Below are 24,809 nucleotides of genomic sequence, written 5' to 3' on the forward strand. Positions count from 1 at the left end.
TGTGAAATGGCAACAAAAACTCACACTTTATATGCAGCTTCACTGCTGCAGGAAAAAACAGCTGCAAACACGCAACATACATACCCTAAGGCATGTGTGGCCTGCTGTTGCATGCAACAGTTTATTAAAGTGCATATAAGCATTTACCAGGGTTGGAAGCTCAGCAGCAGGTGAAGCAGTGGCGGTAGGATCCCAGCTATTCGTTCCCTCGTAGGGTTCACCATGCGCCTCTCCTGGGTTATCACTCAGTGGCGGGGAGTAATAGTCATCCAGAAGTTCTGTGGCGCAATGTTCATCCAGGGCATCAAACGATTCCTGTGTGGGTATTTCTATCCTATACACCGTAGTATGAAGAGTTTGAGAAAGCTAGAACTGTATGTCAGCATTCATCATCTAACACAAACCAGTCATAACGACAATAGATAAGACATAATGGAGGGTCCCTTTCATGTTCTACAGCAACATTAGCGCATAACCTTTTTGAGCCTCCATTCTACTTCTGGTTCATTAAATTTGTGAAACTGAAAACATCGCACAGACTGGGACTAAAAACCTGCCTTGTAGGTGTGAAGTTACTTTAGTACACTACCTTGGTTATATGAGGTGCATACACTTCGTGCAAGATTAAAAGAAAACAAGCACATGATTGCTTAAAAAGGCATGAATTACAAGAATTGTTCCAAAATGACAAAGGCTAAAAACACCTAAAACTAGACAAAGAAGGCATAAATACAATAATGAATTGGGCTGTAAATGTCCAATAAAAAAGCTGGAAAAAAAGTAGCAATAGGCTTCTCAGCATTTTTGGTTACTGCCCGCCTCTTGCTAAGCTACCTCTACCATGATAGTGCCATGGCATACTTCTTTCTTCCCTGTCTCTGGTTTCTGAAAAGCTATGGAGAACATGGGGACATTTCTTTCACACTCAACACTTATTTCAACGAGATTAACTATAACCTGTGCATGAAATTAGTCATGTTAGGTCTTAGCCTAACATTTCGGCTTTGACAGGAATGTGGCCTGTAAAAGTACAGCTTTAAGAGTTACCTTAAAGGGAATATGTCAGCAGGTTTTTGCTATGTAATCTAAGGACAGCAAACTGTAGGGGTTAAAAAAAAACAAAACAACCAACAAATCAATTATGCCTCTCTCCTTAGGATTGTGCTTTTGCTTACATAAACAAAAGGCTTTATCACCTAGTGATCATCATTCCTGGACTACAATGTCACAAGCATGGCACGGCACCCCCCCTCCTCTGATTGACACCTGACTGTCAGTGTGCAATCTCTACTGAGAGCCTGGTGTAGTCAGGGAAGCTCACTAGCTCCGCTAAATCTAAAAGAACTAATTGCATCAGAACGGCTGCACCAAGCCATCTAATTGATACATCGTTGGATTCAGAGTCTCCTTGCCTACATCATGCTGCTCTCAAATGAGGTAGCAAAAACATGCTGACATATTCCCTTTAAGGTAACTCTTAAACCTGTGCTTTTACAGGCCACATTCCTAGCCAAATTGGAAATGTTCGGATGTGACTTAAAGGGGTGGTTCACCCATTTTTTTAATTTTCTGTATGAGTTTTACTTACCATTATATGCATCTTCTTCATTGGCTTCTGTTTCCATTTCTGGCACTGAGCGGCGCTATCCTGCACGCTCAGTACCTGTCACATGACCCCCTGGAGCTGTGGCAGTATCCGGGCTCTCAAACTTGACGGGTACGTCAGAGGAGGCTGGCACCACTCAGATTGAGTGACAGGGCTGTGGGCAGTGACTACCGCACATCACAGCCCAGCATCGAGGGGAGGAGCCGGAGGACGTGTGGAGCCGGCTAAGCGTCCTGCAGATGGTGAGGCACGGGGCGCCAGTGTGCAGTACAGGGGGGTTCTTCAGCTGAAATCCCCCCTTGCACATAAGTATGTGCTCACACTCTCCACCCGCCCGCTCTGCTGCGATGTCAGGAGAGCGGCCAGTGTCGGGCAGTGTGATCATGGGCTCCTCCCAGCAGCACTGCAGGACGCAGCAAGACACTGACAGGCATGTCACCGCTGTGCTCTGCCATCTGTCCTGCTGCATGGGACCAACTGTCTGCACTCTGTCACCTGCACCACAAGTCACAGAGTGGAGACAGTTGGTGACAGAGCACCTCTGCCCCCCTCTCTTCTGCCCCCCCTCTTTTCCCTCTCACTCTCTTTTCCTCCCCCCCCTCGCTCTCTTTTCCTCCCCCCCCCCCCTCGCTCTCTTTTCCTCCCCCCCTCGCTCTCTTTTCCTCCCCTCGCTCTCTTTTCCTCCCCCCCTCGCTCTCTCCTGGCATGGTCAGTACAGAAATCTCTCCATTGTGGAGGGAGTAATAAACATGGAGTCGCTACTGTGTCTGTGTATTTATTTCTAATAAAGTATTTTTCTCTGTGTAGTGTCTTTTTTTTTTTTATTTATTTAAACCCTTTATTGGAGATTCTTAATGGCCAGGTCAAACTTGGCCTGACATTAAGAATCTCGGGCTTTATACCAGCTGGTAAAACATAGCTGGTATTAACCCCTTATTACCCAGCGTGCTACCTGCCACCAGGGCCACTGGAAGAGTTGGATACAGCGCCAGAAGATGGCGCTTCTATGAAAGAGCCATTTTCTGGGGCGGCTGTGGACTGCAATTCGCAGTGGGGGCCCCAGAAAGTTTGGGCACCCTGCACTGCGGATTCCAATCCCCAGCTGCCTAGTTGTACCTGGCTGGACTCAAAAATTCGGCGAAGCCCACGTCATTTTTTTTTTTATGAAATACATGAAAAAAAAAGGGCTCTATATTTTTGGTTCCCAGCCGGGTTCAAATAGGCAGCTGGGGGTTGGGGGCAGCTGTACTGCCTGCTGTACCTGGCTAGCGTACAAAAAATATGGCGAAGCCCACGTAATTTTTTTTAAAAACGTTTTCAGGTAAAAACCTTTATAGAAAAAAAAATGCTTCCCTGGATTTCTATTGCCAGTGAAAGTAACACCAAGCAGCGGAGGTTAGCAGCCAGTAGCTGCTTGGGTTTCCCTTAGCAATAGAAAATGCAGCAGGAGCCCACAAACAATGTGATTTTTCGTTTTTTTATTTTTAATTTTTTTAAAAAAAAAAATTGACATGGGCTTCGCCCATCGAGCACCAGAGCATTTTACTGCTCATTCATCCCAAGTAATCAGATGACTCCAGTGTCGGCCGATTACTTGTTATGTGTCCCCCTGCATCCATCGCAGCGTGTACAGGCTGTGAGGTCACCTGAGTTCAGTCCAGCACTGGAGTCCGCTCATCTGAACTCAGCTGAACTCCAGCCCGCACATGCGGTGATGGATGCAGGGGGACACAAAACAAGGTCTAAGCCACACGGCGAGAAAAACAGTGAGAGTGCAATGCGATAAAACAACGCATTCCACTCGGGCCAATATTAGCCTGTGTGTCAGCGCACATGAGTGATTATTTTCTCAGCCCTAATTGGACCGAGAAAACAATCGCAGCATGCTGCAATTGTAATGCAAGACTCTCTCTTTTACCCATTCAAGTGTATGGGGTGAGAGAAAAATCGCACTGCACTTGGTACATCGGTGGACTACGGAGGAGAGAGGGAGAGAAATCCCTCCCACCCCTCCTCAGTGCTAGCCCACCCCTCGAGTGCCGGACCGCCCCCCACAGCTGAGGTCTGCTCGCACAGTCGGACCTCAGTCGCAGGGACACACGCATGACACTTAGCTCTGCTGTACTGAGCGTGAGCCGAGTGTAATGCAAGGGGATCGCAGTAATCCCCGTGTGGCCCCAGCCAACCGTGTACCATCCGATCCTACACAAAAGACATTGAAAAGATGGTCCTGTCTGTGGGGCCGCAAAAAAACAGGAACTGACCAGGACAAACGGAACGGTCATGTGAATGAGCCCACCTGCAGCCATTGCAGCGTGTGCGGGCTGTGAGATCAGGAGTCAGCTGACTCCAGCGCCGGCCGATAAATTCTGTGTCCCGCTGCAGAAGGAGCCGGTAAAATAACGGTTGCATGCGCTGCACATTTAATCCACAGGATCCGGTCATATGCGGTTTGCGGATGATACGGACGACACACAGACTAGGCAAGAGGGGAAAAAAGCAATCTCATCACCCCGTCACTTTTTTTTCCCCAATTATTTTTTTCACATGTTGCGCCGGCTAATAATCATAATTTCTGTACACACACTCACACTCACATTATACACACACACACACACACACACACACACACACACACACACACACACACACACACACACACACACACACACACACACACACTTTCCTCCCCTGGCTGTGCAGAGCTGGCAGCTTCAGATGTCTCTGTGATTTCTCTCAGTGCATCCACACAGGGAAGAGGCAGGGAGGAGACTTTGGGTGGAGAGCTGAGGGGGGGTGTTACACACAGTGGGTGTGTTAGATAAGCTAGACACCGCCCTAGAGCCACAAAGAATTCTGGGACTTGTAGGAACTGAACACAGGAAGTCAGAAGAGGGATTAACCCCATCAGAGCTGGAGCCAGCAATGAAGATGTGCTGCTAGAGCACAATAAAAGGTAATTTTGCTGAAAAAACATAATAGATGTGTTGAGGGGCACATATTAGCAAGATTTATCAGAAAAAAAAAAAATCAGTATTGGTAACTGGACAACTTCTTTAACATGACTAACTTCATGCACAAGTTATAGTTAATCTCGTGGAAATAACAGTGTTGACTGTGAAAGAAATGTCCCCATGTTCTCCATAGCTTTTCAGAAACCAGAGACAGGGAAGCAAGAAGTATGCCTTGGCAAAATAATGGGAGATGTAGCTTAGCAAGACTCGGGCAGTAACCAAAAATGCTTATAAGCCTATAGGTAATTATTTTTTTCCAGCTTTTTTATTGGACATTTACAGCCAAATTCATTATTGCATTTATGCCTTCTTTTGTCTAGTTATAGGTGTTTTTAGCCTGTGATTTTGGAACAATTCTTTTAATTTATGCCTTTTTAAGTGATCCTGTGCTTTTTTATTTTGCACAAAATGTGCACTTCCAGATTAAACTATTAAAGCATAGACCGAGGGCCCATTATGACTTAACTGAGGTCGCAGGTACACTTTGACGCATCTCTGGGTGACAATTATAAGGGGGATGTTTCCGCACCCCCCTAGTTAAAGTACAATGAGACAGTAAAACAGATAATGGTCGTCTTTTCTGTTACAAGAATATAAAACCACAGATAGCACGGCCATATAAAAGCTCCACTCTGCTAAATGCAGATGTTAATAAGGCGATTTATAGGCTACATAGTAGTATGAATTGTCTAGTAGGATTTGGGGCCAAGAGCTAACGGATTACCATTCCTCCGCAGGACTCATCTGCTCCTGATCACCCTCACTGGCTTCTTCTTGGGCTAGTTCTTGTTCCACCGCTTGCAGCTCAGCAGATGTCCTCTCTAGTAACGCTGACACAGCATCCTGGCAGAAAAGCGAGGGAAAGCAGTCAGCGGATGATCATGAAAAGGAAAAGCAGGCAGGAAAAAAAGAAATTAAAAAGAGCAATTCTAACTACAGCTCCATAATCTTTAATTGAAATTCTGTTTGACTTCTGTCTTCTAGTATCAGCCAGTGCGGCAGAATAAATCATTACACAACCTCTGAAATAACACCAGTCACATGCAGATGACAGGAGTCAATTGCTCTCATCTTTAAGTATGGATAAAGAAAAAAAAAAAAAGGCACAAAGTGATTTTGGAAACGCTCTCTTCCTAATACAGATATTCTATGGCTTGTAGATGTGCAAGGTATAACATAGAAACAATGACTAAAGGAGCTTGATATGGAGTTTTGCTATGGCCATCAAAAAAAATAAAGGGTAACTGTATACTATGTTTTTATAACTCAAATTCATAGTAATGACATTTTGAGATTCACCCCTAGACCATTTTTTTTTAACTAAATATAGGATGCTGCAATGTAAAAAATACCAAAATCACTGACTGCACTAGTCATATGGGGAACTAACGGCAGAAACTGATGCCCCAAATGACAGAAATGATTTTTTAATTGTGATATGGCTTGTAGGAGGCTTGGGAAGACATAAAAATGTATACAATTGCACATCTTATGTCAAAATCACACCTCACCACCTGCGCACTTGACCCCATTCCATCCCACTTCCTCCCCAACCTAACCCCTATGCTTATTCTAGCCTTAACCCATCTTTTCAACCTATCTTTAACTTCTGGTATCTTCCCTTCTGCTTTCAAACACGCAATAGTCACACCCATCCTAAAGAAACCTTCCCGCGATCCAACCTCTTCTACCAGCTATCGCCCCATATCACTGCTCCCGATCGCTTCAAAGCTGCTTGAACAGCACGTCCATGCTGACCTTTCCTCCCAACTCTCATCTAACTCTCTCTTTGACAACCTACAGTCCGGCTTCCGTCCACATCATTCTACTGAAACTGCACTGACTAAAATCAAAAGTTACTCACTGCCAAAGCTAACAACCACTTCTCTATTATCCTCCTTTTAGACCTGTCCTCAGCCTTTGACACGGTCGACCACTCCCTCCTATTACAGATCCTCTCTTCCCTTGGTGTCAGAGACTTTGCCCTCTCTTGGATCTCTTTATACCTTTCCAATCGCACTTTTAGTGTCTCCCACTCCCAACCTCTTCATCTCACCCTCTCTCTGTTGGCGTCCCTCAAGGCTCTGTCCTGGGACCCTTACTCTTTTCCATCTATACATTTGGCCTGTGACAACTCAAAGTCCCATGGCTTTCAGTACCACCTATATGCTGATGACACTCAGATCTACCTCTCTGGTCCAGATGTCACATCTCTGCTGTCCAGAATCCCGGAGTGTCTATCGGCTATATCCTCCATCTCCTCTCGCTTCCTAAAGCTCAATGTGGCCAAAACAGAACTAATCATATTTCCTCCATCTCACCTACACTCTCCACCTGATCTATTACAATAAATATCACACTCTCCCCCAGTACCCAAAGTTCGATGCTTCAGAGTGACCTTTGACTCTGCCTTGTCCTTCACACCACACATCCAATCCCTCACCACCTCCTGCAGTCTTCAACTCAAAAACATTTCTAGAAGCCTTCCTTTCCTCAATTCTCATTCTACAAAAATGCTAATACATGCCCTCATAATCTCCCGCCTCGATTACTGCAACATCCACCCTTGTGGCCTCCCTGCTAACACACTCATACCTCTACAGTCCATCCTTAACTCTGCTGCCCGACTGATCCACCTATCTCTTCAACCACCCCACTTCTCCTCTCTGCAAATCCCTCCATTAGCTCCCTATCCTCCACCGTATCAGATTCAAACTACTAACATTGACCTACAAAGCCGTCCATAATCTGTCTCCTCCATATATCTCCGAACTAATCTCCCGCTTCACTCCAACACGTAATCTCCGGTCCTCCCAAGACCTCCTCTCTTTCTCACTCATTCACTCCTCATGCAACTGTCTCCAAGATTTCTCCAGAGTAGCCTCTGTCCTCTGGAATTCACTGCCTCAACATGTCAGATTATCTGCTACACTTGCAAGCTTCAAAACGGATTTTGAAAACCCATCTATTCAGAAATGCCTATAATCTCCAATGACCTCACTGCCTCACCACCACCCCAGCTGCTATATCACCACTGTGCCAGAACTGCCGCCCGACCAACACCCCACCTACTGTCTCCTCCCCAATAACCTATAGAATGTAAGCCCGCAAGGGCAGGGTCCTCTTCCCTCTGTTCCAATCTGTCTATTGTAACTTGTATATGTATTCTGTACGTAACCTCTTCTCATGTACAGCACCATGGAATCAATGGTACTTTATAAATAAATAATAATACATTCGTTCTTAAAATGTCTTTTTTTTTCTTTTGTCAATCTTGCAAATCCGGTGTCAGGCATATGTAATCAGAATTTAAAAAAAAAAAAAAAAAAAAAATAAAATTGCATTTTCTATGTTAACCCCTTCACGACCATGGACGGATCTTTCCGTCATGGATCGTGTCCCGGTAAGCCCCGCCCCCTGCCGCGGGCAGGCGGCGTGGATCGGCACACATATCAGCTGTTTTCAACAGCTGACATGTGTGCCTACATATTCCGAGTGGAATCGCATTCCACCCGGAACATTAACCCCTTAGATCTCGCTGCCAAAGTCTGGCAGCGAGATCTATATGTGCGCGGCCATCTTTTTTACTTACCGCCGCCCCCTCCGGACGTGTTCGGTGGTTGCCATCGTAGCACAGGGTCATGTGATGACGCCTGGTGCTACGAAGTTTCACTTTCATTCTTCCTCGGCACGGAGCAGAGGAAAAAAGAAAGTGACTATTTCTGCTGTTTACAGCGGTATAGCTGTGATCAGCAGATAGCGATCAGCAATCGGATTGCTGATCGCTATAGCCCCCTAGGGGGACTAGTAAAATAAAAGTAAAAAAAAAGTTTAAAAAAATTAAAAAAAAACATAAAACCTAAAAGTTGAAATTACCCCCCTTTCCCCCCATTGAAAATTAAAGGTTTAAAAAAAAAAAAAATATACACATATTTGGTATCGCCGCGTTCAGAAATGCCCAATCTATCAAAATATAAAATCAATTAATCTGATTGGTAAATGGCGTAGTGGCAAAAAAATTCCAAACGCCAAAATTACGTTTTTTGGTCGCCGCAAGTTTTACGCAAAATGCAATAACAGGCGATCAAAACGTAGCATCTGCGCAAAAATGCTACCATTAGAAACATCAGCTCGAGACGCAAAAAATAAGCCGTCACTGAGCCATAGATCCCAAAAAATAAGAACGCTACGTGTTTCGGAAAATGGCGCAAAACGTGCGCCACTTTTATTGGACAAACTTGTGAATTTTTTTAACCCCTTAGATACAAAGTAAACCTATACATGTTAGGTGTCTACAAACTCGCACTGACCTCAGGTATCATACCCACAAATCAGTTTTACCATATAGTGAACACCGTGAATAAAACATCCCAAAAACTATTGTGCCATCACACTTTTTTTGCAATTTTTCCACACTTGGAATTTTTTTGCTGCTTTCCAGTACACCATATGGTAAAACTTATGGTTTCATTTAAAAGTACAACTTGTCCCGCAAAAAACAAGCCCTCATATGGCAAGATTGACGGAAAAATAAAAAAGTTACGGCTCTCGGAAGAAGGGGAGCAAAAAACAAAAACGCAAAAACGGAAAGTGCCCCGGGGCTGAAGGGGTTAAAACAACAAATCTTGAGCTATTGTTCTGGTACAGAATTTTCCAAGGATAGACCATCAATGTTTTACCCTACCAAAACTAAAAGAACAGGACAGACCTCAAGAGGAAATTCTTCCCATGCCAATACTCACCAAGACCTTTTATGATCTGTATTTGACAATGCTTATTTCTAAATTGGCATTTTTTCATTTTAGATATTGTGGCAATTTGGTGCTCCAATCCAATGCAGACTGGATTATTAGAGTTGAAAAACAAACTTTTAATACAATGATTGATCAGCCTTTGCAAAGTTATGAACTTTAGTAACAAACTTCATTACCTTATTTGGCTTCCTTCTATCCCAAACACTGACTTAATAACATTTTTATATTCAGTTCAAGGTCTTTTAGAAGCTGCTTTTAACTGCTGCTCACACATAGGGTCAGCAAAAGAAAAGTCTCCTACAAAGATTATTTGAATGAAGTAGAACAATCTTGCGAAGCAGCTTCTAAAGGACCACGAACTGAACACTGAAACAGCACTACAGCATAATGTTAGGGAGAGTAGGGCAACATTAGGTAATGAAGGATATAAAAAAAACACAACTTTGCAAAAGGCTGATAAATAATTACAGAAAAATAAAACGTTTAGTTACTCTTACTATATTTATACAGCATTTCTTACGCTTATGGATGTACGTAAATAAAAAATACCCATGCAACGTACAACTTATTAAAGAGGCTGTCTTTTAAGCAACAGTTCTATTGAAATCAGACACAAAACAACGCTCCTTTGTGTAGATTTGTAGATATATATTTGTTGCACGTCAGTCACTGGTGTTCTTTTGATGTGCGCTCAGAACGTCCACCTAAGGCTGCTTTCACACATCCGTTTTTTGCTGTGCGGCACAATACGGCGCTCTGCAGGAAAAATGCAACCGCATGGAAAACCTTATGCGTATTTTTTCTCCGCATCCGTTGCATATGTTTTTGAGCCGGATTGTGCCGCTCAGCACAAACCGGATGTGTGAAAGCAGCCTAATGTATCCAGAGCTGGTGGTCACACATGTTCAGTAGCTAAGTGCCACCGCCCCTATCCTCTTCTACCATCATATAGCAAAGCAGTCTTGTTCTGGCTTCACCATCTTACAGCAGAGACAATATATGGCTAGAAACTATGAAATTAAATACACTTTCAATTTGTTTACTAAATACATTAGTCTAGTAATTTTTAGCGACATTCCTTTATCTAAAGAGTATCATGAAGCTTGGAAAAGCGCTAACTTTATTAACTTACCAAATCCAGATCTGCGGGCCGTGTCTTGTCCAATGCTGCCTTCTCAGTAGTCTCTTTTGGATGATGAATGGCTCTGCAGGGCATCAACGTGTGCCACCGAGTACATACTTCATTTATAAATGACAGGTCCTGCAGATTGATCTGGATGCCAGCCTGCACAATTGAGGCAAAAACACATTAAAAAAGAGGACACATGAAAACCTCTATCAGCATTTTGAAGTTATATATATATTGGATGTCTTAGATGTTTGGCCAACACCTCCCAGAGAGCCCCCGGGCCTCCGTTCTACACAGGTCAAATAGAATAAATTTCTGTTTTCATTTTTTCCCCCCACAGACAAGCCTCAGCAACAGAAACAATGTCTGCTTGAATAAAAAAAAAAAAAAAAAACCACTTCTAAAAATACGCATACTGCTTTGGATTTGAAGCAAATGTCAGTGGAAATCAAGATGCAGAAAGGCTCTGTGCCCACGTTGCGTATTTGCGTGCAGTTACGCTGCGTATTGCACTGCAGTGTAACTGCATGCGTCCTGCGTCCTGAGCACAATCTATGAAGATTGTGCATAATCCATGCGCATGTTGCGTTTCAGAATGCAGCGATTTGCATGCTGCCAAATCGCTGCGTTCTAAAAAGCAACATGTCACTTATTCCGTGCGCTTTGGATGTAGCTCCCGCTCTGTCTATGGTGGGGGCTGCATCCAGAGCGCATGAAATCGGCTTTTTTTCACTGCATCCATTATGCAGTGTTTCTGCAGTGATTTGAAGCGCACGTGTGCTTTTCAAATCGCTGCAGAAATTTCTGCAGGGACACAACGCAACGTGGGCACATAGCCAAATACTGACTGGCCGGTTCACCGAGCATTGCCAGTCCATGCATGGAATTGTGTAAGGCAGTACTATGAGGCTTTCTAAAGCTATCCCCTTCAGTCAGAAAACAGTCAGTGAACTTTATTCCCATTGTGATGAAAGCAGTAGGATCTCAACCAACTAATGTTTCCAAAATTAATATCAGAATATTGAGGCTGGGTTAAAGCGATCAATTAACGTAATAATTAGTGATGGGCGGACCCAGACGGTAAAAGTCCGGATCCGCGCGGTTTCTAAGATACCTGGGTGCCGGACCTGGGATTCCGGGTGTTTGATCGGATCCGGCACTCAAAAATTAAAAAAATAAATAAATAAAATAAGAATGAAGCGAGCGTTTCATACTTCCCGAGGCTCTGGTGCAGCTGTAAGCTGTTCCCATGCAGCTGTACGCTGCTCCTGCGGCCTTCCCTGGGTCGCTCATCATTGCTCATACATATGCACTGCTTTCCCTGCTTTTCCAACCACCGGCCATCCTGGCCTCTGTGATTGGTTGCAGTCAGACACGGCCCCAGCTTGGGTGACCGTGTCTGCCTGTAGCCAATGACAGACGCTGTCTGCGGGTCAGAATCAGGATTCATGAAGCAGGAGGTAGAGGAGGAAACATTGCGGGCGCAGCTCATTGAATCATGAATCAGGAGACTCAGGATGAGCAGAGGAAGACATTATTGGGGGCACAACTCATCCTGAGCCTCCTGCTGCATACAGCAAGAGGCTCAGGACGAGCAGAGGAGGACACATCATTGCAGGCGCCGCCACTCGGCCATCACGTGAGAAAAGCACATCATACCTGGAAGGATCCCATACATTCTAGCATCTATCTTTATTTTTAGTGCACGATCTAGATGCATGCTGCTCTGAAAGTAAATGCGAGACCTGGAAGCAGTGGCCCGCCATGACACAAAGCTTCGGTGAGTACACCGCTTGTGGTCCCATCCCTTCCACCAACATTTTTTAAAATCGCTGGATTCTGGTTCCCATAGACTTATACGGGTACTGGATTCCGGAACGAAACCGGATTTTTAAAAAAAAAAAAAATTAGCAGGGTTTCCGAGAGTCCGCTCATTTCTAGTAAGGCTGTGTGCACACGTTGCGTTTTTTACCGCGGAAACGCTGCGTTTTGAACCGCAGCGTTTCAGTGGCAAATTGCATGCGTTCAGCTTTCCCAGCAAAGTGTATGGGAAAGCTGAAAAATCAGTGCACACGCTGCGTTTCTAAACGCAGCGTTTTTGATGCCAAAAATCGGTGCGGAAAGAAAAGCAGCATGTCACTTCTTTTGTGCGTTGTGGCTGCGTTCTCTCCCCCATTGAAATCAATGATGTGGGGTCAGAACGCAGCTACACCGCATGGACCTGCTTTTTTGTTGCGGTCCGCGGGCTTTGTCGGCACGCCAGAACGCAGGCATTTACCTGGAAGTGAGGTCAAGAGGTTTCCTGTTGACCTCACTTCCTGGCAAAGTTCAGGAAAGCCCCTGGTGTCGCCAAAGTGCCCGCACCGACCCCCCTCCCGAAAATCCAACATGGCCGCGCGCACAGTAGCGCACCGGCCGCCCTGCTACTATGTTATCTGTCGCATGTGCCTTGAGACATGCGACAGAAAAATGCACCCAGGCCCTGCCCGTTCACCCAAATTCCCCCCGGTGTCATACATACCTGTCCGGTCGCAGCGCTGATCCCCCGCGGCTCCCTCCTCCTTCACAGCAGACGCCGGCCGGTCACATGTTCCGAGCAGCTGACAGCCAGCACTGTGTTCAGTGTGAGCTGTGCTGGCTGCTCGGCACTCTGCAGCTGTGACCCGGGGAGAGTGGGTGCAGATTTTTGCACCCACTCTCCTCAAATGGAGGGTCTGCCCTCCTAGAAAATGGGGGATACGTTCCCTGAACGTGCCCCCATATTCTAGAAGGTCCAGAGCCGACGTGGGACATCCAAATGGATTTCTGCGGACCCATTTTTTTTTATTAAATTGGAGAACAAGGGAATGATTTGGGGAGTGTTTTTTCTAATAAAAAAATTTTTGTTGTCTTTTTTTGCTTTTGTTTACTGTCGATTAGTTATGTCGGGTGTCTGATAGACGCCGTGACATCACTAATTGCTGGGCTTGATGCCAGGTGACCAGGGCGCGGGATGAGTTGGGGCGAAGCGCCAGGATTGGCGCATCTAATGGATGCGCCACTTCTGGGGCGGCTGTGGCCTGCTATTTTTAGGCTGGGAAGAGTCCAATAACCATGGCTCTTCCCACCCTGAGAATACCAGACCTCAGCTGTCAGCTTCTCCTTGGCTGGTGATCTAATTTGGGGGGACCCCATGTTATTTTTTTTAATTATTTTTATTTATAAATAAAAAAAAAAAAAAACCTGGGGAGCCCTCCAAATTGATCACCAGACAAGATGAAGCTGCCAGCTGTGGTTTGCAGGCTACAGCTGTCTGCTTTACCCTGACTGGCTATCAAAAATAGGGGGGACCCCACGCCATTTTTTTTTTTTGTTTTTGTGATAAAAACTAGGCTAGGCACCCTTTAGTGCCACATGAAAGGTACTAAAGGTGCCAGCTTAGAATATGCAGGGGGGGGGGGTGGGACGTTGTATATATATTTGACCTCCATTAACGCTTTTTAGGCTGGATGCCCACAATCGGGGTTTGCAGCGTTTTGGGCGCAGAGTGTTTTCCCTGCGTCCATGACGCTGCGTTGTGCAGTAGAAGCACAGTGGAAGGATTTTTAGATATCTCATGCCCACTGTGTTTCTTTTCTCCGCAGCATAAACCGACCGGTGGCGCAGCTTCCCGAGCCTCAGCATGTCAATTTATGCTGCGTAGATGAGTGTTCTCTGCAGGTAGCATAGAGCTCCACAGCAGCCTGAACACAAATCGTGGGCATGGGCAGCTGCGTTCTCCCGTGGGAAACACTCACATCTCTGCAGGAAGGCTGACACTGGGTACTAGACGCCGTGTCGCTGGATCATGGCCACATAGCCCAACAGTGAGAATATTGTTGCTACAGCTACATTTTGGGGGAAGTAGCTGTGGATTCAAAATGATTAATATACTCCTGAATAAAATCCTTGAGGGGTGCAGATTCCAAAATGGGGTCACTTGTGGGGGTTTTCTGACGTATAGGTACCCAAGTCTTAAAAAACGCACCTAAAAAAACGCATGAAAACCGCATGAAAACCGCATGAAAAACGCATGCATTTTCGATGCGTTGTTTCTCAAAAAGCATTGTTTACTATTCTCCCCTCTGCCAGAGGGTGCGTTTTTTTCCGCGCGGAAAAAAAAGCAACGTGTGCACATACCCTAATAATCACTTGCCATCCCAAAAATTCTGTTTATATTAATCATTTTGCCTCCTGCACTAAAAATAAAGTATCAAATTTATGTCTAAACCTGGCTATAAGTCGGCCACAAGTGGGAAAATATGGTCACTTAAAAAAAACAAACCTGAAAGCCTGTTGGTCGACATACATACATGTCCTTCCTGACTTCTATACGCTTGACAATCTAGAGCTCACGGATATGATGTCCACCCTTGAAAATTATTTTGCATTACTGTTTTTAGCGATATTTAGGCCCTCTGTATCTGAGATGAGGGCGGCAGCCAGTGGAGGAACTTGTCATGATGACCTAATCAATCATGAGAAATTCACGGAAAGGCAAGTATTCTTCTCATGAAGGTCGTATATACTGTATGTAGGGTAAATGTATGCGTTTGTGCTGGCTACGGTTTACTATCTATGCTGACTGGAATATTATACTGCCATATTGTCACCAATATCATGCAGACACCATTATTTATATGTAAAACACTAACTCATTATTTGGGCCCTGGCAGAAACTAATTGTCAACACAGTTTCCCACAGAAGCTCTACTGCCATAAAGGTCATAAGAAAATGATCTATTGTTTAAATCAGGTTTTTATGTTACATGTATTTTTATAAAAATTTTGGCAATGTTTCTTTTTCCTATTACAAACCTTATTAAAAAAATAAAATCTGTAGCGAGAAAGGCCGATACTCCCTGTCTTTATAGGAAGAGCAAGACTTCTGATCAGCGGTAGAATTAGGCCAGGGCCACATGGTGATTACTGCGATCTTCTCGCATGACACTTTGCTCACGCTGGCAGTACAGCAAAGCCGAGTGTCATGCGAGTGTCCCTGCGACTGAGGCCCGATAGTGCGAGCGGTCCTCAGCTGCGGGGTGCCGGCCGGCGCTGCGGAGGGGAGGGAGGGATTTATTTCACACTCTCCTCCGTAGCTGGCTATTGCCATTCTCACCCTGCTCTTGCGGTACACCGGTGTACCGCGAGTGCAGTGTGATTTTTCTCTCGCCCCACAGACTGGAATGGGTGCGACAGAAACCAGGATCGCATTACAGTCGCAGCATGCTGCCATTGTTTTCTCGGTCTGATTAGGGTGAGAAAATAATCACTCATGTGTGCTGGCACATAGGCTAATATTGATCCGAGTAGAATGCGATTTTTTTATCGCAATCCACTCGCACCGATTTTCATGCCGTGTGGCTTAGGCCTTACACCTCTATGAAAAGCTGACAACGCAAAGTCCTAGGATTACACTTCCCCTCCCTTCACAAGGACCTTTGCACATGCTCATTAGAGGCTTCAATAGAGTCAGGGTCTGATATTGTGGCTAATATACATGTGTTGTTGCCCGAAGCAAAAGAAAATTCATTTCTAAGAAAGTCCAGGTGCTGAGTGTGAAAAGTGCAAGATTTCTATTTTTTAATACAGATTGTGAAATGTAAAACAAAATAAACATTGCGAAAAATTCCACAACACATTTACCACGCTGCATGCTTTTAACCATAGGTCATTTTCTGATTATTGCTTCTCTTTAAAACAGAATCGGTCACCAGGTTTATCCTTTTCAATCTCAGAGCAACATGATAAAAAGGAACACAGATCATGATTTCCAGGTTGCGTCATCTACAGGGCTCATTTGATAATATGACAGTTGCAGCTCTGCTAGTACTCTCAATAATGAGCTGCCTAACCCCGCTCTCAATAATGATTGGCAGCTCTTAGCCTATGTATAGTATAGAGATAAAACAGTTAATCAGTGGTGAGGATGGGATAGCCAGATGTCATGAATATTGAGGACTGTATAGCTTGTCATTGAGAAGACTAGCAGAGCTATAGCAGACACATCGCTGGAATAAAGGTCTCTGCCCCTACATCATGCTGCTTTATATAGGGCAAAAAACCCCAATTATATTCCTTTTAAGAAGAAGAAGCTAGGCTAAATACTTTCCTCCATATAGAGGATGTGTTACTTACAACGTGGTGTTATTATCTCTAAGTGGAATATGAAAAAGGACGAGAAGTGAAGAAAGTTGGTATACAGAAGGTGTAAGCAGAGAGAACAAGGGCACTATCCTACGGGACACTACTGCCAAAACCGATATTTGTATATAACAGGGTTTCTCTATAGATAGGAAATATACAAAGCGGCACTGGCAATATGTTGGCAATGTTACTAAACATTCCCCAAGTACATTTATATTTATGCAGTGCAGCCCAGCAGTCATTTCCATTCTTGTCAATGAGCAGCATGTAATGAATGACAATTTCTATAAGTGCTGATTTCATTGTATATTGGAATGAACACCCTCCTGATTAAGAAACGCCGCCGTGCAGTTCAATCAATTTTTGTTCGCTCCGTTAAATGATACTTGATTAAACAGTTTGCTTTCACCACGTCTCTAATATTTACCCTCCGGCAGTGTCACGCTGACAGTCGCTGAAGCTACAGATACATAAACAGAAATCCACTCGAGGAGTAATACATTTCAAGGGCTCTTGGTGAGAGCGAGAAAACACTAAGAGGCCAAGCAACGCAAGAAGATATACAAGTCATATACCAAGCATTCCTCTTGATGGCTTCTTCCAGCCGAGCACACGTCCAGTCTCAGAGTCTTCTGCTGCAGAACGCTTTGTGAAATGGACACTCTGAACAGTTCATTAAACAATACAGACTCGGTGGCCGGCTGTACTTTGGTCCTAAAGAGGCAGCTGATGTCGTTTGAAGATGGGAGAATAGCAATCCGGATATAGCTGTATGAAGGGGAGAAAAATAAATGACTTTAGCGAGAATCTCCCTATTTTTATTGCAGTGCACCATCAACAACTGGTAGAGAGAACTGGCGTTACATCCGTAGTGATAAGATTTCCAACGGTAGTGCACTAATTTTAAAGGGCGTAATTTCATGTTGCTGCTTGATCAGCTCAAAGCTATGCAGTGTCCTGACAGTCTTCTCGCTGCCTGGCATCTGGTGGGGCGGGCTCTCCTCCTTGAATGACAGCTTTTGTGAGCAGACGTTCTGTAATATTAACAGAACTATAAAGCGGAGCACTAATTCTACTTTAACATATTTAGGTATCAGTGGTTTATTCTGGAGCCTACACTACCATTATTTGATTTACAAATCGAGATAACAGGGCATTTGAACAAGCACACAGCTCAGGACAGTCAGAGCCTTGATTTGGAGAACTGCTCTAACAGCAGCAGATGCTGGATACTAGTGATAGGTGGGAACTGAAAAAGAGTGACAGTGAGGTAAGCAGGTAACTTCACACGTCCTGGGTAAAAGCAGGCTCTAGTTGACCAAGCTCCATGGAAACAAGTTGTACTCTATGAAACGTAAAAGTTCCCATTGCAGGAAAATGAGAGCAGAAAAAGCAAGCCAATCGCAAACTTGCTTATTTTGGTGCTGTCTAATTACAACAAATAAATTGAGACTACCCCTTTCAGCTTACAATAGATTTTTCACGAGTAAATATCCTAGAATTGCTAAACCTCCAAATGTACATGCATTAATGCAACTATAACCATTAAAAGGGAACCTGCCCTGCTGAAAATATCCAATCTGCAGGCAACATGATACCGAGCAGGAAGAGCGGAGGAGATTGCTAGGTAGTTTCGTGAGAAAATATTCAGAATAACTTCAACTTTAGTCATTAGAATATTTGCTTATTCTGGATTTAGCCGTCAATCCCTGATTAGGATTGCAAGGTACCTGCTTTTTAATCTATTCATAATGACTGGACACAATACACATTTGCAATATGCGAATATTAATTTGGATTTTATTTCCAGATTTATTCCAGCTTTAACCCTTTATCAAATATCAAAAGAACAGATGATAGAGTCCCTCATCGATTGACTATTCCAGTTTATTTCTCGTCTAGTTGCACGGAGTGCACAGCTGAGTGTGCCGTAGGCAAGGAGGTCTTGAAATATCTCATAGAAATTACATATTTGTAGAAATTATTACACATATTACTAATTAACTCCTGCCTATATGCCGCAAAGAAAAATACAAAAAGGTAGAAATCTAAACATCTGGGCTTCATAAAAGGTCCTGCTATCACAGCAAGGCTCCCCCAACCACGTAAATAAAGACGTGGTTAAGAAATATAAATTGTCTTTTTCAGTTCCTATTACTTTTATATGCTTAAAAGTGCTTACAAGACTTTTAATCCCCAAGAAAAAAGCATGTGTAGCTGCAATCAAGAAAGGCAATACTAAGATGAAAGAGATAAATCAGACATCAACCATAACAGCAGTCTCCATTGTATATGCTTTCCACCCTTTGAACTTGGATATCCAACGCAACACAAAGCACTTAGTACTTGAGAGGATTTTTTTCCTTCAACTCTGCTCATGAAGAGAACGCACTTGCTCCTTTTCTGAAGGTTGTTGAAGAAGTAGTCAAAGCGAACAGATGCCGCCTCTATAGTCAAACTGAGCCGTGAATGACTCAAACTACATTATTAAGTTTTTGTGGTCCTAGTGGACCACACTGGTTTTATTTCCTTGTCTCATATATATATTACATATACCTATTATTTAAAAGTAAAATCTGGAAGAAAAATTAACTTTCCATTGTAATACATGTGAAAGAATACATTTCGTTAGAGTGCTGTTTGCCAGCCAGGAGAAGACAAGCCTGGATCTGTATACTTACACTCTGGAGCAGTACTGGACTCGAGAAGGATGATTCCTCAGCTCTCCAATAATTATCACAAAGCTGGAATTTCCTGGATCATATCTAAAGAAATAAGAAGGGAACTTCTCAAATGGTACAGAAACAAAATAATTTGAATTTTGGTGATAGTCTACCTGAATCTTTCTCTAACTCGGAGGCCCGTACTAAGTGTTGGTGAGAAGCAGCTGAAGAGTCAATACGGGATGAAGGTCTACCTCTCGCTGAAGCAACCTTTGGTTTTGGAACAAAATGGACTTCAAAGCACCCACATATACCACTGATATCAAGAGGTTTGGAGAAAATTTGTATGAGGTGTATGGGGGTGCCAGCCTTTGTCGATTGGGCATGTCTGATTTCGGACTGCCGATTGGATTGCGCACTTGGAGGTCAGCATTCAAGTGGAAGAGATAGCCGAGATGGCTAAAATTTTGTGACTTGCCATTCACCATTTTCGCCCAGTTCCGACAAAGCGGGAGGGGCTTTTATTAACCTCACTCATCAGATTCATGAGAGTGGCGGTGTTTGATATGCTACAAATCTGACTCCAGTCACAGATGCCAATATTTAGATGCTCCTGATTCATTAAGAGGCATAAACCTCTTAATGAATCAAGAGTGCCTAACACCAGCAGGTCTCCCGATCAAAACTGGGGTGAAAAGCACCAGTCTTGATGAATCGGTGCCAAAGAGTATTGATTTCTGATGTGAATTAAAGAATGGAATCTATTTAGAAATCCTCATGAAAAACTGTGAAAGCGCACCCTTAGAGTGCTGATCGATGGAGGCTGGAGTCCTGAAAGTAAAGGCTGCTCTGTCAGATATTTATGGCATATACGTATTGTAGAAGGTAATGCCCTTATTTTTATCTGTTCAAATACAAAATACGGCACTCCTGGTATGGTGAAGTGCTCACATAGGATCCAACACTGTAGTACAAAGAAAACAGAATCCAGCACTCAAATTATGCACAAGTGAGTTAATAATTTTAATGTGGCAAAAATGGTGTACGACAACGTGACATTTCAGTTTCAAAGAAACCTTCCTGAAACATACACTAATTCTGTGACAGAAGAGCATATAAATATGGTGTACTACAGAGTGAAAAAGTAGTACATGGCAAAAGAAAAAAAAGGGGTATAGTACAAAGCAAAAAGGGAAAAAAAAATTGTGCATGATTTATACACTGTATTTCCAAGTATTATTCCTAGACTCACTCTGCCGGTCTCCTTCCCGGCACTGCATCCAGCCCTGGGTCACTGCCTCTGCCCTGCAGTAGTCTATTCCTTGCCTGACTTTCCTGACAGGTACTACTAGTTTATTCTCTATTTTTATCATGCCACTCATGTACAGTGGGTATGGAAAGTATTCAGACCCCTTTAAATTTTTCACTCTTTGTTTCATTGCAGCCATTTGGTAAATTCAAAAAAAGTTCATTTTTTTTCTCATTAATGAACCCTCTGCACCCCATCTTGACAGAAAAAAAAAACCAGAACAGTAGAAATTGTTGCAAATTTATTAAACAAGAAAAACTGAAATATCACATGGTCATAAGTATTCAGACCCTTTGCTCAGACAATCATATTTAAGTCACATGCTGTCCATTTCCTTGTGATCCTCCTTGAGATTATTCTATTGGAGCCCAGCTGTGTTTAACTAAACTGATAGGACTTGATTTGGAAAGACACACACCTATTTATAAAAGACCTCACAGTGCATGTCAGACCAAATGAGAATCATGAGGTCAAAGGAACTGCCCAAGAAGCTCAGAGACAGAATTGTGGCAAGGCACAGATCTGGCCAGAGTAACAAAGAATTTCTGCCGTACTTAAGGTTCCTAAGAGCACAGTGGCCTCCATAATCCATAAATGGAAGAAGTTTGGGACCACCAGAACTCTTCCTAGACCTGTCAGTCCAGCCAAACTGAGCAAGTGTGGGAGAAGAGCCTTGGTGAGAGAGGTAAAGAAGAACCCCAAGATCACTGTGGCTGAGCTCCAGAGATGCAGTAGGGAGATGGGAGAAAGTTCCACAAAGTCAACTTGAGCCCTCCACCAGTCGGGCCTTTATGGCAGAGTAGCCCAATGGAAGCCTCTCCTCAGTACAAGACATATGAAAGCCAGCATAGAGTTTGCAAAAAAACCACAAAGGACTCCCAGACTATGAGAAATAAGATTCTCTGGCCTGATGAAACAAAGATAGAACTTTTTGGTGATAATTTTAAGTGGTATGTGTGGAGAAAACCAGGCACTGCTCATCACCTGCCCAATACAATCCCAACAGTGAAACATGGTGGTGGCAGCATCATGCTATGGGGGTGTTTTTCAGCTGCAGGGACAGGACAACTGGTTGCAGTTGAAGGAAATATGAATGTGGCCAATTAGAGAAATATCCTGGAGAAAACCTCTTCCAGAGTGCTCTGGACCTCAGACTAGGCCAAAGGTTCACCTTCCAACCAGACAATGACCCTAAGCAGACAGCTAAAATAACAAAGGAGTGGCTTCAAAACAACTCTGTGACCATTCTTGACTGGCACAGTCACACCTGAAAATGGCATCCACGAACATTCACCATCCAACCTGACGGAACTGGAGAGGATCTGCAAGGAAGAATGGCAGAGGATCCCCAAATCCAGGTGTGAAAAACTTGTTGCATCATTCCCAAGAAGACTCATGGCTGCACTAGCTCAAAAGGGTGCTTCTACTAAATACTGAGCAAAGGGTCTGAATACTTCTGACTATGTGATATTTCAGTTTTTCTTGTTTAATAAATCTGGAAAAATTTCTACATTTCTGTTTTTTTTCTGTCAAGATGGGGTGCAGAGTGTGCATTAATGAGAAAAAAAATGAACTTTTTTGAATTTACCAAATGGCTGCAATGAAACAAAGAATGAAAAATTTAAAGGGGTCTGAATACTTTCCGTACCCACTGTAATGCTGCTGGTTCTTGTCCAGTTATGTATACATTACATTGGTTTTATGTTTGTATGATTAGGCAGCTCTGCTATACATCCTTCGGCATTACTATCCATTTGATCACACTTAGGGGCACTTTGCACACTGCGACATCGCAGGTGCGATGTCGGTGGGGTCAAATTGAAAATGACGCACTTCCGGCATCGCATGCGACATCGCAGTGTGTAAAGGCTGGATGATACGATTAACGAGCGCAAAAGCGTCGTAATCGTATCATCGGTATAGCGTCGGCGTAATTCATAATTACGCTGACGCAATGGTCCGATGTTGTTCCTCGCTCCTGCGGCAGCACACATCGCTGTGTGTGAAGTCGCAGGAGCGAGGAACGTCTCCTACCGGCCTCACTGCGGCTTCCGTAGGATATGCGGAAGGAAGGAGGTGGGCAGGATGTTTACATCCTGCTCATCTCCGCCCCTCCGCTCTGATTCGCCGCCTGCCGTGTGACGTCGCAGTGACGCCGCACGACCCGCCCCCTTAACAAGGAGGCGGGTCGCCGGCCACAGGGACGTCGCACGGCAGGTGAGTGTGTGTGTGAAGCTGGCGTAGCGATAACTTTCGCAACGCCAGCTATCACCACATATCGCTGCTGCGACGGGGGCGGGCACTATCGCACTCGGCATCGCAGCATCGGCCTGCGATGTCGTAGTGTGCAAAGTGCCCCTTAGAGCTATCATTACATTATATGCATACCAAGTAACCCCTATTGTTTGGCTCAGGATCACACTGGTTTGCAGCACTGCCGCATCTCTCAGGATTTCTGATGAAAACTAGGTTTATTTCTATTGTACTTTATCTTGCTAATGTAAATTACTTGTAAATACAGTTTATAAATCATATGCAATTTTTTTTTTCCTTTTGCTTTGTACTATACCCCTTTTTTCCTTGTACTATGTACTACTTTTTCACTCTATAGCTCGCCATATTTATATGTTCTGCTGTCACAGACTTCTAGATGCCAATATACCTTTCTACCTTTTTGTCTATATTTATAGCTCACCTTTTTTCTTTTGTCTCAGTGTGCCCTTATTTTTATCACTATTCTTGGGATTAGTTCAGTATGACAATGTAGCCCTTGAACCAAAAATCATGTTGTGCACCCCATGGAGTAGACAATTACCAAGTACATAATTTAGATCTATCTATAAGTATCCAGAAGTAGGTGGTAAATAGAATACTTGTGATTTGTTCTCAAATGAGGAATAAGACAGACATGAAACTTTCTTTTTTTTTAATCCAAACATTGTGGCGCTCACCTAAGAGATAACTGCACCTCCGCTGCCCCGAGCACTGGATAATCTTCAATAAATGCAGCATCTTCACAAGGCCTGGGAAACAAATACAGAATGCCATAAAATCTAACCAAAGGCCAAAGTTACTCATAGTAGCACAATGAAGAAAAATATCAGACAAACTGATGAACTACAAGGACAAGTAATTTCTGGAAAGTCAATAACAGATCTCCCATCAGTTTCTCTAAGGTTTTATAAAGATGAGGGGATGTAATAAAAGCCTGTTTAAATGGTGCGATTTCCATCTAATAAGTGTCAGTTAGTTGTATAGAAGTCTATGGGTCCTGGTTTGTCGCATCGAAAGCTGGACGAAATAGAATCATTGTTAATAAGATTTCAGCAGCACATTCCCTCTCTACACGGAGGATGTGCTGCTGAAAACAATGAATTTTCCAGCAGCACAAACTATACGATGACCTAATAAGTGGGTGTTTTGCTTGTCCATCCGTATTCTGTGATTTTCGGCATGATTACTAATTGAAAGGATTGTACGAATACTCATCTGCTGATTATAAGCCCATCTGGATGGGCCTTAACTGACCCTTGGAAGAAAACATTTTTCATAACCAAAACCAACACCAGATTGTTACCAAAATAGAGCAGAAGATATATCAAATGCTTTCACCATTCTTAAAGAAGCTGGAGAGGAGAAGGGGTTAATGCCACGCTGTCGCCAAAGATGATGAAAAAAAAATTGTTGACTAGTAATTATTTTATCCATAGGTTTATGCGTTTCAAGATATAGGACCTCTTCCTCAGGACCAAAAAATAAACAATTGTTGATTTTTTTTTTGGTCCTGAGGAAGAGGTCCTATATCTCGAAACGCGTAGACCTATGGAATAAAATAATTACTAGTTAATCAACAATTTTTCATCTTCTTTGGTGACAGCGTGGAGTTAACCGCTTCTCTCCAGCTTTGACTAATCTTTAAGAATGGTGAAAGCATTTGACATATCTTCTGCTCTATTTTGGTAACAATCTGGTGTTGGTTTTGGTTATGAAATTTTTTTTCTTCCAAGGGTCAGTTAAGGCCCATCCAAGATAAGATGGGCTTATAATCAGCAGATGAGTATTCGTACAATCATTTTTAATTAGTAATCATGCCGAAAATCATAGAAAACGGATGGACAAGCAAAACACCCACTCTCCAGCTTTGGAGACTTATCCACATGGGGCTGCGG

General features: G+C 43.5%; 1 protein-coding gene across 1 annotated transcript in view; it reads right to left on the minus strand.

Moving 5' to 3' along the window:
- WWC2 (WW and C2 domain containing 2) overlaps nt 1-24,809 on the minus strand; it is a 205,606-nt gene that overhangs the window by 19,880 nt on the left and 160,917 nt on the right. Inside the window, exons 13-18 of the mRNA XM_075347159.1 lie at nt 23,592-23,663; nt 19,350-19,433; nt 17,244-17,436; nt 10,507-10,659; nt 5,345-5,463; nt 148-334 (exon numbers count right to left, since the gene is read on the minus strand). Of these exons, the coding sequence (XP_075203274.1) occupies nt 148-334; nt 5,345-5,463; nt 10,507-10,659; nt 17,244-17,436; nt 19,350-19,433; nt 23,592-23,663 (808 nt within the window). The remainder of the gene's footprint in view (nt 1-147; nt 335-5,344; nt 5,464-10,506; nt 10,660-17,243; nt 17,437-19,349; nt 19,434-23,591; nt 23,664-24,809) is intronic.

Source organism: Anomaloglossus baeobatrachus, chromosome 1 (genome assembly GCF_048569485.1).
Source record: "Anomaloglossus baeobatrachus isolate aAnoBae1 chromosome 1, aAnoBae1.hap1, whole genome shotgun sequence".
In the NCBI taxonomy this organism is placed as follows: Eukaryota; Metazoa; Chordata; class Amphibia; order Anura; family Aromobatidae; genus Anomaloglossus; species Anomaloglossus baeobatrachus.